We start from the raw sequence: 20,584 nt of genomic DNA, 5'->3' as shown, positions 1-20,584 counted from the left end.
TCTGTTAGTGCATTTTATCGATTTTTATCCCTTTTGTTTTTTATTTTATTCTAATTTCATCGTACTTATCTTATTTTCAATCGTTGATTAATATATTTCATGAAAAGTTAATAATTCTGCATCTACGAAAAAATCGGAATAAATATGAGCACATAGAGGCATATGCATCTATATGTGCATTTTAAAAATTAATGCGAATATAATATCTTTACCGTCAAATATTTATGTTTAGAATAATAATATTCAAATAATAGTGAAAGTATCTGTCTTTTCGCCACTTTTATTGTACTATTTCGATTAGTAATATTGAAAATATTTTTTCCAAAATAATGATGCATTATTTTACGAATAATAAAGAAAGTTCTGAAAACAAAAGATCTGATTTCATAACAAATAGTAAGATTATAAAAAAAAATGAACAAATGATAAATGAAAATGCTTTTAATGAAGGGAATAAATTAGAAAATGAATATCAAAATTCTATGTCTAAAGAGAATAATACAAATTATAAAAATGGATTAGATGAAAGTAAAAATTCTTTTTTAAATTCTAGTTATAAAAGTGGAATGAAAAATTATTTGAATAATAGTACAAACAAAGATGTAAGCACAGCAAATGATAATAATTATGTTATGAGCATTAATGAGGTAAATCAAAACAATAATAAACTTAATAAAAAAAGTAATGATTTGGGCAATTTTACTAGTGTCTATGAAAGTTTCTCGAACGAAGTTCCCAAAGATGTATATAATTTACAAAATGAAAAAAGAAAAAATATGTCAAAGAATAATCACCAATATAAAAATTCTAAAGAAAATGAGCTTAATCACGGAACCAGTAATAGTAACAATAATAATATGGAAAACGGTGGAGAAAAAAAACAGATATTTTCCAGAGATAACAGTAAGGCAGAAAATATAAATTCTGGGATACTAAATTATAAAAGTATAAATGTGAAAAACGAATTCATGTCGTTTATAAATAGTATAAAAAATTACAATAATGAAAATGACTCGTATAAAAAAAATTATTTAGAAAAAGAAAATCAAATAAAAAATAAATTATCAAATGACAATGGAAAAATAAAGGAAGAAAAATTATTTGATAGTGATCATTATATGTCTAGTAAAAACGTGGATGAAGTTTATAATAATTCTGATAATATTAAAAATCCAGATATTAGTGAATCTAATAAAAATAATTATGAACCAAAGAACAATGTAAATATACAATCTGAATATAAAACATTTGATCAGTTTTTTGATTCCGGTTATGAACAAAATTATGGCACAAAAAAAAATACTTCTACTAATTTAAAAAAAAATAATAGTACCATACAATCAATTACAAAGGTAGATAAAAATGCACACAGTCTTATAATTGAACAAAATGATATGCATAGCAAACAAACATTATCGAAAAATCAAATAATCTACAATAATAACGAACAATGTATTGATTATAGCGTGGAGCATAATAATGAAATATATAGTAGCCGCCAAAGTGACAACATGCATTATAATGAAGAATTAGTTATCGAAAAAAGGGGAAAAAATGGGCAGTTAGACCAATCTAATAATCATTATAATAATGGAGAAGAAGCTAATAGTGAATTTATAAATAGCATAGATGACCGAGAGACTCCAAAAAAAAGTGTGCAGAATATTAGTAACAGTATTAACAAGAATAAGGCTGATAATTCTTTATCACATTCCAATATGTCTATGAATAGCTATGGCAAACTTAATGGGGAATATTTCGAAAATATGACGGGTTCAGTGAGACTAAAAAACGGTTCTATAAAAGATGAAAATGATTCCATTGATTTAATAGATAATGAGCAATCGATCAACCAAATGATGGAATCAAATATCCACACGATGCAAATAGCTAATAATAAAATAAAAATGAATTCATATTATGAAAGAAATAACGTGAATTTTGAAGATTCAAACACTACAACAAGGCAATCGGTTAAATCTTCATATGGAAAAGAAGAACAAACAGAAAACTACTACGTTGATAAAAGAGATAGAATAATGTCAAATAATTTTCTACATCAATCTAGAAATAGCGATGATAAAATAAAAAAAAATGATACGTATGAACAAAATAATAATGGCTATTTGAATAAAACAGCATCTGAAAATCAAAAAAGTAATACAGAAAAATACAATAATCATAAAAATAGTATTTTAAAAAATGATTCTATAAAGTTAAACCAAAGCAAAAAAATAGCATTAAAAGGTAGTTATTCAGATTATGGGAATACTGTTGATATATTAAGAAATCGAAAAATAATAACTAACCAATATATAATGGATTCACGAAGCAACTTATTAGATTCTAACATTATTCTTATGGAGAAAAATAATAGTTATAGAGAATTTAAAAATGGAATTAAAGATTCAGCAGACGAATTATTAATTAAATCTAAAGATACTTACGAAAAAATAGATGATAGTATATCCAGAACAAATAATACACAAATAAACTCTAAATATATAGAAAGACAAATCAAATCAAAACATATTTTAGGGGATTCAGAGAGTTTAAGGGGAAGAAAAAATGTAGAGAGACATATGAGCAAAAATTTGATAACAAATATGAATATAAGCGAAGACAATAGAAGAGAAAACTACTCAAAACTGTCAGAATTTTCTATAGAAGATTCAAGAGAAAGTTTAACAGAATATGATTTGAAATCTTCAATAAATAATTATGATGCAGAAAAAAGTGACCAATCTGATTCAGTTAATGAATATATGAATAAAAATAAAGAAATTGAATCAAAACGTTTTTATGAAAATAAAAAAGAGTATTTACATAGAAGTGAAAATATTAATAGAAAGAAAATTCCCATTGAATATAAAAAGTTCAATACATATGTAAATGATATAGATAAAAATGCTGATGTCAATTTATTACGTGAATTTCAAAAAAGTATTAAAAATAAAAAATGGATAATAGATGACTCCTCAGAAAATAATCAGAATTATTATATGGGAAAGGGAAAAAACATGCGAAATGATGATAGCAGTCAAAAAATAAATAATAATTATAACAGAATAAGCCACAATAATAGTGATTCTTATAATGATCAAAAAAATATGAATAACACTAGCCATAATAGGGATACAGAATATGATCAAAATGCAGACCCCCCTCACATAAACTATTCTATTACAAATGATGATTCAAATTGCCTTATGGATATATCTAGAATAAGCTTAAAAAATGGAATTAATGTGAATGATAAATCTGATAATGAACTAGAAAATAGTTATATAAATTTTTCAGAAAATGCTCATAATATTAATTGCGAATTAGAGGTTTCTCTAAATCAGCAAGTTAATAAATATTCTAATTCATTAAATGAGTTTTCTACATCTATTAATGCTTCCCAAACTGATATAAATATTTCTAATAATTTTTATCTTACTGCATCTAATATATCAAGGCATATTATTGATATAGATAATAAGCTATCACCCAAAAGCAATTATAATTATATTACTAAATTATCCGTGAATAGAAATTTTGATAATACCGATTTACAAATTTCGTACATAGAAAATGAAATACAAAACAAGATAAAGGAATTTGATATTTTTTTGGGTCAACATTTTGAGAGAAAATGTAATCACGTTCTTAACAGAATTGAAAAGTTACTTTCCTGTGATTTTTTTAGTAATAACTGAGAGTAGAAATGGCATGAATACATATATATATTTTAATTATTTTTTAGAGTGTTAAGTTTAAAAACATAGAAAGATTTTTTTGTGTGTACACAAAAACAAAGTGTCAAATCATTTGATAAGAAACATAAATGCAGCAAAATGACAATATACACATAAACATGGCATATATGTCCATGCTTGGATTTTTTAAAAATCTGTAACTCTGCAATTATGGGACCAATCACCAAACATAGTTGGTTCGTGCTTGTCGAATTTATATCCATATTCTTCTGGCATTATTTTCTCCACATTATTTTGTTCTTTTTCGTTTGAATTCTCATTGAGTATGGCTTCATTATTTTTAAAATTATCGTTTATTGAATTTTCACGGAGATGTGATTTATCCTTTATATTATAAATGTGTCTTTTTATTCCAAAATTAGAGAAACTTTCATAATTTAAATTATTTGAATTTGTAAGAACTTCATTTTTATAATGACCATTACTACTGAACTGATTACTTAAAAAGCTCTTTGTAATTACATGCTTATATGGGATATTTAAATTTTTCAAAAAAATTATTTTTTTTGAAGGTTTTATTTGGCATAGTTTTGTCATTTTCTATATAAATATAAAGCTCGTGGTATTTAATTTATAATATTACAAATAGCTAATATATGAGAATTTTATGTGTGCATATTGTCTGATTAGATGTTAAAGTATTATCTTTGTCTTTTTTTGGAGGTAAAGTATGGTAATTAATAAATAATTTAAGATTTAAAGCATGATATTTTAGACGATGCTAGAAAAATTAGATTTCCTATGTATATATATTATTTTTTGTAAATAATGAAAAATTGTTTATATTTTAGAAGAAAATCAAACATAAATTCACTGATATACAAATAAGAAAAAAAATATACAATTTTAAATAAAGTCGCGAATTTGTTAAGCATATTATATAGAGAATAAGCAAATACACTTATAGATACCTTGACTTATCTTAACATATATATGTACAAACCCTAAAATAAAAAGTCATTAAAAAAATATCAAAATTTTGATAAAAGTCTTGGATAGATTGTAAAATATAATTAACGAAAAAATGGAAAACAATTTTAATTTAATTGAAAAAGACAATCTTGATAAAGAGATGGTATGTAAATATCTTATTTAACATATATTACATTAATTTGGATAATTTAAATGTATTAATGTTAGTAAAAAATGTATGCATATATGCATTCTATAAATGAATATAAGCATATGTAGTTTTATATTATATACGCATATTACACTATTTCTTTATTATTAATTTAATGGCAGAACAATTTAAAAAATGAAAATTATAAATATATGGAAGATCACCCAGAAATAAAAAATTTACTAAATGATTTCATTTCTTCTATCTTATTACATGCACCAGTAATACATAAAAACACAAAAAAGGATAATACTAATTTATATTACATAAAAATGTGAAAAACTGAATTAACCCCTCATAATAATTTACTATTATAATTTGAATGTTAATACAAATAAAATGTCCATTATCATATTGATTTATTTATTTTACTTTATTTTAAACATATTGTTAACAATTGTAGAAGTGTTTAAATATTAAATATAAAAATTAAAATCCTATACTCAAAGATATGTATATTATAGCCTATTTATTTATTTCCATGTGAACATTTTTATTTTAATTTTTTTTTTGAGGGAGTTTATGGGATGCTAAAATTTTTTTTTTTAATTAAAATGGGCAATTTATTTTTAAATAATATAGTGGCAAATTGTTAAAAAAAATAATGATAAATAAATATTTTTATAACATTATGATGAATTGTATATTATATTAGATTGTACTTATTTATATTTTATTTGGTATATATATATTTTTCTTTTTTTTTGATATATTTTAGGAAGATATCTTTCAATACGCAAATGAATATTTTTCCTATTTTAAGCAATAATATAATATGTATTTTTTTATGTATATAAAGTTCCAAAAGCTAAGGAAATGTTAAGCTATTGATAATATCATTATGCATATATAATCCAATTTTTTCAATATGCATAATTTATAAATTTTTACTTTTATTTCAAAGGATTTCTCCAGTTATGAACACAATACATATATATACTCAAATCATTGTATATATTAATGAGAGCATTTGTGGTGAAAAAACATTATTGGAAAGACTAACGAAGCATGAACAAATGAAAATTGTACACGAAATATTAAATTCGTTAAATTTTTATTAAAAAATTGGACTTTATATTGTATTTTATTTACTTATTTTTTTGTATATAAATATTTTTGTTTGAAAAAATTATTATAGTAATAAAACAGTACTAATAAACAAAGTTATAGAGACCTCTTGTTTTGTTTTATGCCCATTTGATCATGCATATTATGTGATCATATATAATTTGGTTAAGAACAAATCTGTATATGCACACATACAATATAACACATGTTCTTTTACACATTTTGTATTTTTACCTTTTATATATATTTTTTTTCATTGAAAAAAATTATATAAGGACAAAATAGCTTGTTCCAAAAAATTACATTTTATTATCCCATAACTATTCAAATAGTTTATGTTACGCATACATGCATATGCCATACCGAAGTATTTTTTAAAAAGCATACCTTATGCATATATACAAATGTGCATTAATTAAAAAAATTTTCAAGTATATTATTTTGTATAATATTCAAAGCATTAATTGTGTAGCCTTTAAAATCAAAAAAATGTATGATTAAAAAAATGAGATATCGTTTTTTTTTATAGTGGCATAAGTTAACATAATCACATTTATCTATATACATATATATGCTCGTATATGTATATGTGCAATTTTGTATGCATTACATGTACCGAATTCCATTTCAGCCTATTACTGGATACAGTAAAACATACTTTGTGAAAAAAAGTGATATTTTTTTGTATAAATCCAAAAAATGGAAAGTAAGGATGAAAAAATAAAACCTATTGTTAGTGAAAATACAAATTCCAATGATAATTTGTCAAAGGATGAACAAACACGAATTTATAAAATATTACTACTAACTTATACAAGGCGATTATCAAAATGCCAAGATTTAATTAAAAATATATATTTTGAGAATAGTATTATTAATAATATAAAAAATGGAGAAAATGATTTGATGTTAAATGAACATTTGCTGTCTCAGCATAATTTTATTGATACATTAATTAAAACGAATGAAAAAAATGAGTTTATAAAAAATCTTAATTTATTTGAAGAAAATTTTAGTAAGAAAGAAAATGATGTAACTGATGGAAATGGAGAAAAGGAAAATAAAAATAATATCAATAATAATTCCAATAATGCTAATAATAATAACACATTTCATGAAAATACAAATAATTTAAATAATAATATGAATCAAAATAATATATCAAGGCAAAGGATAGCTTTAAACAATTATATAATGAGCCTAGACGAGAGGTTCCACATATTTTTATTATTAAAAATATTATTTATTTTATTTTTGTTTGAAGCTAAACCTAGATTATATCTTATTGCCATTGGATTATTTATATTATATACCAGAGGCTTTTTTGATGTGTTAACGAATAACTTTAACTTTATGTCTGGAAATGAGTCTATAGAGCAAGTGCTAAGAAGGATGAGAGAATCCCAGAATTTAAACAACCAAGAAAATGAGCAAAATAATGTAAATAATCAAGATAGTCAAAATAATGAAAATGGTGATGATGCAAATAATTTTAATGAAGACATAATCCAAAAAGGTTCTTCAAATATAACGAGCCCAAATGAGAATGATAAAGAAGATAATATATCTATTGAAAAATTCAATAATATGATAAATAACGAGGAAACTCTTGATATAAATAATTTACATTTATTAGAGGGTATGCAAAAAGGTGATGAGGATCAAAATATGCATAAAACCAAAACAAATAAAACAGAAACAAACAAAGATAGTGATAGTACTGATAAATCTTCTAACTATAGACAAAATAATGAATATACAGAAAATACACAGAAAACTTTTTTTTCGATACTACGAAAAAAGAAAGTCGAAGAAAATAACCAAGAAATAAAAAACAATAGCAATAATAATAGTTTCATATTAGATGAAAATAACGAAAATAGTAGTATACTTCATAACTATAATGATAACAAGGGAACTGAATCGAATAATGATATGAATTATAATGATATAGATGATTCTCAAGAGAATAATATAAAAATCCCGAATTCAGGTTTAAGAAAAAGGTCAACTTATAATTATGGTGATAATAAGGATAACGAAATCCATTTTCATGATAACTCTACTTCTTTTACCAATGTTACAAATAGTAGCTTTAGTGAACAAATAAATCATGAGTTTGAAGACCTGAGAAAAATATCGGATACAAATCAACAACTCCGTGATCCTTCTTTAGAGAATGATAACAGAGATATGACAAATAATACTGAAAGACAAAATAACAATAATGGAAATGTTACGACAAGAAGAGGATTAACACGATTCGAAAAAATTATATATCAGTCTGTGGTTATGTTTTTTATGACTTTATTGCCTTGGTGGGTTCCCGACATTGCTTACTTGGAGGATTAACATGAAAGGGATTAAATACATTTTCCTCCTATATATACATGTATATAATATTATTATTAATGCAACTTTTAGCGAGTCAGTTGTTAAATTGGTATTACAATACCCTTTTTTATGTGTTAATTATTCTTTTAAATAAATAAATAAATAACGAATAAATGAGAAAATATATATCCTGTTTTTATTTATAACTATATGCATAAAATGCCACATTAATTATTTTTTGTGCATATATATTATTTTGTTTTTTGCTTTTTTTTTTTTTATTTATTTAATATATTTTTTTTTAATTAAAATGTGTATGATTACTTCAACCTGACTATACTGAAGTTCTTCAGGGAGTTAATATATTATAATCATAAATTATTTATGTAAAAAAAAATAATAAAACAATTTTTGTATACAACTCTGATAAATTTTCAGAGTTATGAAATAGGGGCATTATAAGGATGTGTACACATCGGATAAGTAAATGAAAAATAAATAAGCAATATTATATGTAAAATATATGTATGTAAGCACAAGCATAAGAATAAAAGTATATGAGTATTCCTTTTAAATTTGGCAAACTGGAAAATGTTATATATGTTAATAATATAGGATATTGCATACGTGCAAAAATAATAAAGCATTATTACAATTTTAGTAAATAAATACAATGATCATATTATGTTAAAAAATACCGAAAAAATGAAATAAAAATTATGAGGTAAAAAAATAAGGTAACAATAAAAAAATAGAATAAATATTTCCACTCTACATTTTAATTTATATAACCCGTTGTTGGTATGAAATAAAAAATTATGCGTAATAAAAAAATATGTATAATATTATGTGCATGCTTTTTTCTATTTAAAAATATCACAAATAATGTAAATTTGATTAGTGCAAAAAATAAAATTAAAATAAATAGTTATACGTAATACGTCACTCATGATATAAAGAAAAGAAAAATAATTTAGAAAAATTGCAGAGTACTTAAAAAATATAGGAAGTTTGTGTTTTCAATTATCCATATTAAATAACCCAATAATTTTTATATAAGGGCGTAATATATATCGTCGTAATTATATTTTCTCTCTTTTTTTATAGTAAAAAAATACATATCATATGCATTTATTAGATAATAACATATTCTATTTTTTTTAAAGTTGATATTTTCCTTGATTAACAACAGGATATTTTAAAAATTATTTCGCGTATATTTATCAAAAAAGAAAGAACAAAAATTCAGTTATTTTTATACAATTAATATATATATATAGGAATACAAAATGGTAATTTTTTTTAAATAACGATAATATTATATACAAATTTTATGTATAAATAGTTAATACATATATTCACGAATTATATTGATAATATATATAACAGTTTTTATATATATGTCGATTATAAAATTATATGCAATATAATGTGCAAGAATTTTATGTGAAAAATGGATAAACATATTTAGTAACTTATCAAATTATTATGTATTGAGATTATATATCCCTGTGTTAATATAATATATGATTGTAATTTTTTACAGGCTTCAATAGCAAAAAAATTCATTCCATTAATGGATCGTATCTTAATAAGTAAAATAGTGCCCAAAACCACCACAAAATCTGGATTATTTTTACCAGAAAGTGCAACCGAACCTTCATACACAGGAAAAGTATTACTTTGCAAAAATTAAAATAAATTACTTTTTTTATTTAAAAATTGTAATATAAATGTTCAGTTTTACATGGACAATATATCCTTTTACGTTATTTCACTTTTCAGGTATTGGCAGTTGGACCTGGACGCATAACAAGCACTGGAAATAAAATTCCACCTAGTGTAAAAGAAGGTGATGTTGTTGTTTTACCAGAATATGGAGGATCCTCATTAAAAATTGATGGCGAAGAATTTTTTGTCTATAGAGATGATGATATAATAGGCATTATTAAAGACCAATGAGGTATTAAAAATGCACCATATGTATACATACTTTGGTATTTCTTTTGTAAATATTTTCTTTATGTGTATAAAGGTGTTTTTTCACAGTACTATACACCATTATTTTTACTGTAAATTTTATTTTTGAATTGCTGAGTTTTGTCATTACAATTTTTTCTTTTTTATATTATTTTTATTTTATTCTTTGCTTTATTTTTTTTTTAAATAAAAAATCAAATTTCACAAAATATATTATACATACATGTGTATATTTATTTAAATGCGATAAACATGGAAACACGAAAAATATAATATTTCTTATGTAAATGGGTGTGCATTTTGATAACAATGTTTTTAAGTTATATCAAACGATATAGGGGTTTTATTATTAAAAAATTAAAGGACGAAATAAAAAAAAAAAAAATTGAAATAAACTGAAACAAACATATATGCATAAAAACAACCAAAAATTGTGGAAAAATATAAAATAATAACGTTTCTCATAATCAGCTCCAAGCTATTTGTTTATTTGTCATACAAAAATGTATATATGCAATAGAATATTATTGGGAAGCTTAATTTATTTGGTCAATCCAAGCTCCCTTTTTTCTCGGGCTTTGTAAGAGGATGCAGCATTACCCATCAATTCCTTTCTTTCTTTCTCAGACATATGTTCAAATTCCTTTTTAGATATAAAGTTTTGATTATTTTTATCCAAAATACTTGTTACATTAAAAAAAGGCGGCCCATCTTCTTCTAAACTTCGATATAATCCACAATTAATAATTTTTATATCATACATTGGATTTCCTAACTTTGTCCCCATAGTTTCAATAGTTCTTATAATATCCATACCTTTCAAAACAGTTCCAATTACTACATTATGTTTATGTAATATAGGCATAGGTGCAAATGTTATAATAAATTGTGAAGTATTACTATGAGGGCCTTGATTATATAAAGCAACATCACCATCCTGTACAAATTCCATATCAAAATTTTCATCAGGGAACTTCTTTCCATATATACTTAAGCCTTCTTTATCATTTAATACATTCCCTCCTATTAATCCAATACCAGGATAAATTTTATGAATATATGTATTCCTATACCCAATATATTTATCTTTAACTTTATATCCTTCAGATAGTTGTATAAAATTTTCTACTGATAATGGTACTTGATCTGAATATAAACCAATAAGTATTCTACCAATGTATTTATTTTCTACTGCTATGTCAAAAAATACATAATCTCTTATTGCTTTGTTATAATACACCTGCTTTCTTTTCGCCTTTTTTCTTTCATTATAATTCCATAATGGTGGAAACATAACTGTAAACCCAATTGCTATTTTCCATGATATGTGTAAATTATTCCACCATCTAAAACATTTATTCCCTATTATTCTACCTCCTTTTATGCTTTTATTAAGCATTAGAAATATTCAGGTTTTTTATGAATGTGGTTAATTAAATTTATATATTCGTTTAGTTTTGTAAACAGTTAAATGGTTAGTTAAACTATGGGTACAGAGTAATAACCATAAAAAATTAATTTTTTTTTCTTTTTTTTTACATGTTTTTATGCTATTCCATTTTTATTTTATTATATTCATATTACATAATTTTTGCATATTTACCATATGGTTTTACTTTTTTTTTTATTACACCTTTATTTTTTGAATTGAAAAATGTACGCATAGATAAATTTCTCAAATTAGAAAAAAAATAAAATACTAAGAAAAAATATATAAACAAAGAAATGAAATATAATAATATGATATATGGATATTTTGTTAATTGCTTCTATTACGCCCTTTTACTCCTATCTACAATATATTTACATGTACTGTTCCTATAGTATAATTGCTATAATTATTTTAGATATGATTTATAAAATGATGAAATGGTTTTAAGAGCATTTAAATTGGGAGAATTGTGTGAGCATACAACAGTTGGGATGTATATATCATGGTTTTAATTATAGGTAACAAATGCTAATTGAAAAATAAAGTTAATAGTATAAAAAAAATAAGATAGCTAAATGAACACACATATTTTTGAATAATAATTTAAGGATTATACATTTCCGTGTAGAAGAAAATAACATTATATAAAGCATAATACTTAATTAAAATTTCACAATATATGAAATTCAAATTTTTATGAAAATTTTCTTATGTGAAAAAAGAGGATATCAAATAATAAAAGAAAGAAAAAAAATGTACATAAAAAAAAATATATGACTAAAAATTAAATTATGATAAATTTGCACAAATGACAATAAGATTATAAGAAAACTAATGTCGCTAAGTGCTTAAAATATGCTAAAAAGACGCCTAAGTGGGCTACAACATGCATATATACTATGTGTATATAGATATATAAATATGAATAACACTACATTATTTTTAAAGTAACGAATATGAGAAAAAAGCAAATTAAGCAGACAAACAAAGAAATTGGATAATACAATATCAAAATAAGTTATAAAAGTTTTCCATTTTTACTTTAACTTTCTTATGCATCTTTGACCATGTACCTTAAGTCTATAAATGCAAGTATATGGGGCACCATAGTTTTCCGTAAATTCGAATATAATTCTGTCAAAAAATGAGGAATTAAAGAGTATAATTAAAAAGGGGATGAAGGTATTTACGTATACATATGGTCTATGCTTATTGAATAAAAATATGCATAGCTATGGTAGATATTTTATGCTGATATATATCATGAACAAATTGTTATAAGTAAAAGTAGATAAAATATATATATATGTTTGTCATCTAGCCATTCTTTAATATTACCGCTTAAATGGAAAACAGTGCTTGGTTTGGTAGGTAGATATCCTTTTTTTTCGATCAAAGTAAAAGTCACCTATATGTATGACACTTGGGTTTTTGTTATGTTTTATCCATTTTTCTAAAATTTCATTGGGATACAAAATACCATATTCTTTATGTAAACATGAGTATAAGGAGCTATTTTTAAAATCGTTATAATCAATATTTGATTCATCGAAATTTTCAGGCCAATTTAAATCAACAACACCATAAACAGAAAAATATTTTGGAGTTGCATTTGCGTTGTTACTTATATTTTCATGAACATGTTGTATTGAAACAGATGTAACATTAATAGTAGCTGGAAGGTGTATAGTTACTTTTCCTGTATTCCCTTTAAAAGAAAAACAATCTCCTGGGAAGTTTGAAGGTTTTAATATAATTGATGGGTCTTTTCCCATTGGTTTAACCATTCCATATATTTCTTCGGAGGGTAGAAATGAAACAATTTGATTTAGGAATTTTTCTATAAAATCGTTTTTATTTAATGGATAACTAGTCATTTTATAAACAATTTTTGCTCCTAATGATTCTAGAGCCCAATCTATTTGATTATAATCTAATATAAATTCATTATATAGTTCATCTACTTTTTCTTGTAAGGTTTCAATAGTATTATAATTAGTTTGATTTATTTTTTTTATAAGTTCTTTATCATTTTTGAATTCTTTACTATGAAGAGCGTTATCTATAGATTTATTTAGTTCTTCTTTTATATTTTTTATTTGGGAATTAATTTGAATGTTAATTTTTTTAAAGAACTCCTTTTGAAATTTTTCTTGCTTTATTGCCATATTTTTATATTTTTCTTCGTTAGATATTACTGTTGTTTCTGTAAGTTCATTTATAATATCTTTTTTATATATTTCTAAATAATATTTTATTTTATTTTCGACATTTTTTAACATTTTAAGTTCAAGATTCGGAAATACCTTATCTAAAAATGTTTTCGATGCTTCTGTTCTTTCTTTTAATATGTCTAACTCTTTTCTTATGTCCTCTATTATGGCTAGTTTTTTTGATATATAATTATTTCTGTTAATATTTTCTTCTTCTGTTTCTATTTGTTTTCTTTTATATTCGGTCAACAATTTCTTATTTTCTTCATCAGTTATTTTTTTTGCGTCTTCAATTTGTTTATCTGCATATATATATACATTTTTTTTTTCACCACCCCCGTTTTTCGAAAATTCATTATTTTCAAAATTTGAGTATGTTTTATTGGCTATGCTTATTTCTATCTCTTCCATTTGTTTTTCCAATTTAGAAAATTTTTCAAAAAAATAATTTTTCTGATGTTCTATTTTATTAGAAATACCCTCTTCAATGGTTATTTGATTAGCGTGCACTTTGTTTTCTATCTCATTAAAAATTGCTTTTTTTTTTTCACTAACATCGATTTTTATATCATCAATAATTTTGAGATAATCTATAAATTTATTTTGAAATAGTTGATAATTATATTGTAATTTCTTTTTGATATTTTCAACTTCTTTTTTTGAATCATTTTTAAAATAATCTATATCACTAGTATTGCTAATTATATCATTTTGTAATTCCTTTAATTTAGATTCCATTTTTTTTAAATGGGCTTCTATCCTTTTAAAATTATTTTCTAATTCCTTTTGTTTATTTTTTATATTAGAATACGTTTCAGATACATTACCACTTTCCTTTTTGTTGATAAAATTTAGATTAATACTTTCGTTTATTTTATTTTTCATGCCATCGAACAATTCTTGAAATTTCCACGCTTTGCTGTTTTGCTGGGTGTCTTTATTTTGGTTAATAGTTTCTTTACTACTTCCTTCCTCTCCTAGTTTGAGATATCCCATAAATTTATTTACACCATCATAACTATTTTTGGATGGAATAATTCCCCAACTATCCAAATCTATTTTGGCATCGTTAAAAATAGTAATAAAACCAGATATACAAGTAATAAGAATAGACAAAACAATCATAAAAATAGCTATATATGATATTCCTTTTCTATCATTTAATATATCGTTTAAAAACATACTAATATAGTTAGCTATAATATTTACAAAAGACTTATTATGAGAACTTTCAATTTTTAAATCATACATTGGATCATTATTATTTTCTATTTTATTCCACATTGCCATCCGGCTAGTTAAAAGAACATTACTATGACCATTTTTTTTTCTATTAAAATAATTTTTATTTGATTCATTTACTTCTAAATCACTTAATGAAAATATTTTTATTAAAGTTTTTCGAACTCTTCCAAATTTTGTTTCTTTCGTTTTACAAGGCTTTAATTTCCCATAGTTCATATTATTATTTTGAAAATCTTCATAACTATGTAATACTTGTATTAAAGAATTATCCTCATTTTCATGGGGGTCAATATTATAATTTGCTTCATTGTCACTATTCCCCTTTCTGCCCTTTGGTTTACTTTTCAATTCATTTTTTTCATCTTTTGCGTGACGTCTATTATTACCTGTATGTATGGTCATATTTATCAGATAGAGATTACAACAGTACTAGCTAAATTATTTTTATTATTTATATGCCTATATTAGTATTATTTATAATGTTATGTCTAGTACTAGGATGTACATTTTTTCCCTTTGTTCACTTATTTCCCCCTCCCCTTATATCTTTACATTTGATTTATGCACAAAAAAAACATTAATGTATATGATTTGCCTATTTAATACCAATATATTCCACACAGGTGTGTTATATTTCGTTTTATATCTGCACATATAATTTGCTTTTATGAACTATGCACGTTTATACATAATATAGAAATATCACAAAAAATGCTTATAATATAATATTTTTCGCAGTGTTACAAATCATATAAAATGTTTTCTACAAAATTTGTCCTTATTTTTTGACAAAACTATTAAAAAATGGATAAAAATTGTGAAGGATGAAATGGGCATTTGAAACAAAAGAAACAAATCGCATACTCACCAAAAATGCTTCTTTTCTCTAGCCCTCACCCGCTCTTTTGTGCTCTCAATATATATATTAATTTATTTGCTTATTTAGTTATTTATTTTTATTTAACTCTCCAATTAGCCGTTGAAGAATTTTATTATTTATGTAATTATTTTTTCTATTATTCATTTTGCGATTTATCTTTATTATTCATATTTTACGCAATATTTATTCGCATAAAATTTTTATAGAACGTTTTTTTTTTCGGGCTATATAATTTACGATTTTTTATTTTAAGAAAAAAAAATAATAATTCTTTACACACTTCGAAGACGTTTATACATGCCTAAAAATATTTCATAAATATTCATAGGATTGAAAGAATTAATATTAGTTTTTCACACACAGGAGTTACTTTTTCTTATATTGCTGAAAAAATAAAATATTATAATTTAGTACTATTAATATATCTTAGTGTATGTATATGCTATAATACATGAAAGATATATTTATATTTATATTTATATTTATATTTATATGTGTTCATTCATTAGATATTTAAATATATGCTTGTGTATATGTGCGTATACAAAGCCTTTTGCACACTATAATATAGGTGTTCTTCAAATCATTATTTATTGAATTTTCACCTTAACTACAATGCTGTTGCTTTCCCCTTTTCGTATTTTAAATATATGGATTAATTTAATTCCATTTATTTAATTTATTCAAAAAAGTTTTTATGTGGGAATGTTATTTTTTTTAAGGGAATTTCTTTAGATAAAATGTTAAAATAATATTGTCATGTATACGATCAAATGTGCTATGAAAATAAAAAAAAAACGGAAAATAAACTACAATAAATCGAATATGTGCATACATATATTTTTTTTCAAAAATATATCCCACTTTATTCTTATGCAATAAATTTATCGCCTTTTCACTACTTTCAAGTATTTGATTGATATGAAAATTAATATAAGTACCATAGTCTTTATCACTACAATTATTTACTTGATATATTACTTTACTTTTTGTATTCAGTATTTAAATAGTCAAGTAAGGCCTCATTATTGGGTCTAAACGATTTGTCTCCTTTTTTCCAATTGATTGGGCAAACATTACCACTTGTATCAACATGAATTATAGAATCTATAACCCTTAAAACTTCATTAACGTTTCTGCCTATTGATAAATCGTTAACAGTTTTATGCCTAATTTTTCCTTCTAAATCGATTATAAATAAACCCCTTAAGGCAAAGGAGTTATCATATAGGACATTATAATTTTTTGAAATTTCTTTGTTTATATCTGATACTAATGTAAAATTAATATTTCCTATACCCCCTTTTTCGATAGGCATATTTTTCCATGCCATATGACTATAAACTGAATCTACAGATATTCCTAATAGTTCTACATTTTTTTCTTCAAATGATTTTACATGTTTATTAAACTCTATCACTTCTGTCGGACAAACAAATGTATAGTTTAAGGGGTAAAAAAACAAACAACAATATTTTTTACCTATATATGATGATAATTGAACATTTATGATTTCATTATTTTTATTTACTCCTTGTGCTGTAAAATCATGAGCCTTCTGAGTAACATGAGAAAACGATCTCACTGATCTTTTATATACGTTACTGAATAAACTGTTTAAAATTCTCATTTTTTTTTCAAAAAAAATGTATATATGATATTATATCAGCATGTACTCACAATGTGAGAATGATGCTATAAGTGAAGATTAGGCAGAAAAAAGATAAAAAATATAAATAAATATATTCATATAATTTTAAACCGAATAGACTAAACAGTGTAAAATGAAATAAACGGTAGTATAATAAAAAATGGTATTTAGTTTTAAGCGTATTCTGTTAAATAAAAAAAATGGGTTAATGTTACATACATACAAGAATAAACAAATGAGCGAAATGCATAGGGTGAATGGAATTTATTACATTTAAAAAAGGTTAAATATACTTATATATTACCTTAATATAATATTAGTAAAAATAAAATATTAAAAAATTATAATAAATGAAATATAAAAAAAATAGTGTTATACATATATGTGCCATATCAGGTTTTTAACTTTTGTTAAATAAATCCATTTGTAGCTTTGTGTGTAGAGTGGGGGAAAATGTTTTCGAAACAATATAATTTTTATCGAGATTAAAAAAAAAATACATAAATATATTTACAGAATGGATGACACACCTTATCGTTATATTTCTCCTTTTTTTTAAGAAAATTTTATTCATTAGTTTTTATTTTGGAGATATGAGATATTACTCAGATAGAAATATAATATTAAAAAATAAAGATAGGGAGAATGATATGCTTTACAACTTTGTGCAATAAATGTTAATTTAAACTCTATATAGTGTAGGATTATAAAAATTAGGCCTTTTGGGGGATAGAATAATTTTTTATGGTTAATAAAATATTAATTAAAACAAAACAAAGCACAATTTGATTACTTTATTTGTTTTATTTATATATTATTTAATTTAGTTTTTAGTGTGTACACCTTTTATTATTATTATTATTATTATTATTATTATTATTATTATTATTATTATTATTATTATTATTATTATTATTATATAGGTATATAATAAAATAGTATAATAGATGAAAGTGGAAAATTAAAATGCAGCTTAATGATGTAAAAACAAAAAACACAACAAAAACAAATAAGTATATAAATAGACACAAAAAAATCAAAATAAAATAAATTATATAAACGTTAGGTAAGGGGGTAAAAAATATGTCACAATCAAATTTGATTATTTTATTATGTTTCTCTAATTAGCTAAAGCATATTGAAGTAAACTACTACTTCGTAATTTTGTTCGTATAATAAAGGAATAAAAGGGGAATAACAAAAGTCTAATATTATAAAATATGTATGTTAGTATTTATACTTCATCATCAAACTCAGTGATATTTTCTAATTTATAAGCTTCGGTTTGTTGCCTAAAAACTTCATTTCCAAAACCAGCCTAAATAAAATTAAGGAAAGAAAAAATAAAAGAATGAGAAAAGTTAAATAAATTTTCTTTTAACAAATGATTGCTATTCAGTTCTATTAAATGTTCAAAGAAATATATTTTATGTATAAAATTTCATATCAGATATGCTTACTAGTCCTCCCAAAACCGCGCCTAGAGGGAAACAACAATTTTCAGCCTTCATTAAAGCCAAACGAATATGATGAGATGATTCGTCTTCTACATCCAATAACCCAAATATAAATCCAAATATTCCTCCCATGGTAATTGTAAATAATAATATCATGTATACCTAAAAAAATATTTAAGCAAATAAGCATATAAGTTTAGTTATTAAAAAGGAAAATATGCTCAACGATAAACATATAATTATATTTATTTTCAAATCGTATCATGTATAATACCTGTGCAGCAGATTCTATAAGTGGTCTAGTTATTGATCCTTGTATAAATCCTATTAGATAATTTATCAAATCTATTAAGCTAAAGGTTAAGGCAAAGGAAATACTAATTCCCAGGATGCAATAAATAGGAACTTTGGATATCGGGGAAAGAGAAAACAGCCACGAGCGATCGAAGAATAAACATAATACTCCAGAAAATATTATCTATAAAATCAAAGATAATAAGGTCATATATGGGTGTTATTTATGCATTTATATATTATATATATGTACTATGTCCAAGAATTAGTACCAATCCCGCTAGAATCATTAGTTGGTTTTTTCTGTTTTCAGCTTCGTCTATTGCATTTGCATTCAATCTCCAAAAAATTATAATTCCAACAACTATAAATAGTATTCCAAAATACTGCAAAACAAATAAAGTGCCAAAAAATGCCAAATTGAAAAGTAAAACAATAAATAACGACGTAATGCCGGAGAAACGTGGATTACAAATTAGTACTTTCTGGCAAATCGGTTTACTGGACTATACACGTATATACACAGTTATTATATATATAGGCGAAACGTACCATAGAGAAAAATCTTGATAAGGATACTTCAACTAATGTGCAATTAACTATCAAAGAGCACATAATACCAAGTATCATTCCAACTATTGCACTTATACTTCCTTTAAAAATCAAGTCTTTTGTAAATTGGATTCGAAATCCTGATAATTTATCAAAATCCTTTATTTCCATATCCATTTTTGAAGTATTACATTAATAAAAATAAATAATTTGTATATAAAATGTATGATGTATTTATAATATGTGTTGATTTATATTAGTAATAAGATAAATGTAATGAAGTGTATACACATAAAAATAATTCGATTAAAAACAATTATCAAAATATTTTAGCATAAATATATTATTCATACATTAATACATATAGTACAATATATTTTCATGCACAGAATAATGTTTCAAAATATTGAATTATTTTTTCAAAATATAATAAATATAATATCAGTGTATACACCTTTATTTCGTTATTTTCATTTATTTTTATAGCATGCTAAACAAAAAAATATATACATAAATATGTACATGGAAATTTTTATATGGATTGATAAAAATAATAATGAATTTTGATGACTGTTTTTTTGGATATCCTTAAAA

General features: G+C 23.4%; 9 protein-coding genes across 9 annotated transcripts; 4 read left to right on the top strand and 5 right to left on the bottom strand.

Annotated features, from left to right (window-relative positions):
• Positions 1–332: 332 nt before the first annotated feature.
• PBANKA_1431400 (conserved Plasmodium protein, unknown function) lies at positions 333–3,701 on the top strand (the record flags this gene model as incomplete). The annotated part of the gene is made up of 1 exon (XM_034567665.1): positions 333–3,701. The coding sequence occupies one exon, from the start codon at positions 333–335 to the stop codon at positions 3,699–3,701; it is 3,369 nt and encodes a 1,122-aa protein (XP_034424139.1).
• Positions 3,702–3,887: 186 nt separating this feature from the next.
• Positions 3,888–4,298, bottom strand: PBANKA_1431300 (conserved protein, unknown function; the record flags this gene model as incomplete). The annotated part of the gene is made up of 1 exon (XM_034567664.1): positions 3,888–4,298. The coding sequence occupies one exon, from the start codon at positions 4,296–4,298 to the stop codon at positions 3,888–3,890; it is 411 nt and encodes a 136-aa protein (XP_034424138.1).
• A 487-nt stretch (positions 4,299–4,785) lies between these two features.
• On the top strand, positions 4,786–5,653 carry PBANKA_1431200 (conserved Plasmodium protein, unknown function; the record flags this gene model as incomplete). Its single annotated transcript, XM_034567662.1, has 3 exons — positions 4,786–4,836; positions 5,007–5,105; positions 5,603–5,653. The coding sequence occupies 3 exons, from the start codon at positions 4,786–4,788 to the stop codon at positions 5,651–5,653; spliced, it is 201 nt and encodes a 66-aa protein (XP_034424137.1).
• A 998-nt stretch (positions 5,654–6,651) lies between these two features.
• PBANKA_1431100 (conserved Plasmodium protein, unknown function) lies at positions 6,652–8,304 on the top strand (the record flags this gene model as incomplete). The annotated part of the gene is made up of 1 exon (XM_034567661.1): positions 6,652–8,304. One exon carries the CDS (start codon positions 6,652–6,654, stop codon positions 8,302–8,304), a length of 1,653 nt encoding a protein of 550 aa, XP_034424136.1.
• A 1,271-nt stretch (positions 8,305–9,575) lies between these two features.
• Positions 9,576–10,248, top strand: PBANKA_1431050 (10 kDa chaperonin, putative; the record flags this gene model as incomplete). The annotated part of the gene is made up of 3 exons (XM_034567660.1): positions 9,576–9,578; positions 9,833–9,961; positions 10,072–10,248. The coding sequence occupies 3 exons, from the start codon at positions 9,576–9,578 to the stop codon at positions 10,246–10,248; spliced, it is 309 nt and encodes a 102-aa protein (XP_034424135.1).
• A 559-nt stretch (positions 10,249–10,807) lies between these two features.
• Positions 10,808–11,665, bottom strand: PBANKA_1431000 (peptidyl-prolyl cis-trans isomerase, putative; the record flags this gene model as incomplete). The annotated part of the gene is made up of 1 exon (XM_034567659.1): positions 10,808–11,665. One exon carries the CDS (start codon positions 11,663–11,665, stop codon positions 10,808–10,810), a length of 858 nt encoding a protein of 285 aa, XP_034424134.1.
• Positions 11,666–12,735: 1,070 nt separating this feature from the next.
• On the bottom strand, positions 12,736–15,558 carry PBANKA_1430900 (SUN domain-containing protein, putative; the record flags this gene model as incomplete). Its single annotated transcript, XM_034567658.1, has 2 exons — positions 12,736–12,832; positions 13,037–15,558. 2 exons carry the CDS (start codon positions 15,556–15,558, stop codon positions 12,736–12,738), a joined length of 2,619 nt encoding a protein of 872 aa, XP_034424133.1.
• Positions 15,559–17,018: 1,460 nt separating this feature from the next.
• Positions 17,019–17,666, bottom strand: PBANKA_1430800 (thioredoxin peroxidase 2, putative; the record flags this gene model as incomplete). Its single annotated transcript, XM_034567657.1, has 1 exon — positions 17,019–17,666. The coding sequence occupies one exon, from the start codon at positions 17,664–17,666 to the stop codon at positions 17,019–17,021; it is 648 nt and encodes a 215-aa protein (XP_034424132.1).
• A 1,255-nt stretch (positions 17,667–18,921) lies between these two features.
• On the bottom strand, positions 18,922–20,167 carry PBANKA_1430700 (conserved protein, unknown function; the record flags this gene model as incomplete). The annotated part of the gene is made up of 5 exons (XM_034567656.1): positions 18,922–19,005; positions 19,148–19,306; positions 19,419–19,622; positions 19,711–19,824; positions 19,991–20,167. The coding sequence occupies 5 exons, from the start codon at positions 20,165–20,167 to the stop codon at positions 18,922–18,924; spliced, it is 738 nt and encodes a 245-aa protein (XP_034424131.1).
• Positions 20,168–20,584: the final 417 nt, after the last annotated feature.

The sequence above is a fragment of the Plasmodium berghei genome (assembly GCF_900002375.2).
Source record: "Plasmodium berghei ANKA genome assembly, chromosome: 14".
Classification (NCBI taxonomy): Eukaryota; Apicomplexa; class Aconoidasida; order Haemosporida; family Plasmodiidae; genus Plasmodium; species Plasmodium berghei.
Note: the sequence above shows the minus strand (reverse complement) of the source record. Positions and strands in the feature narration are given on the sequence as shown.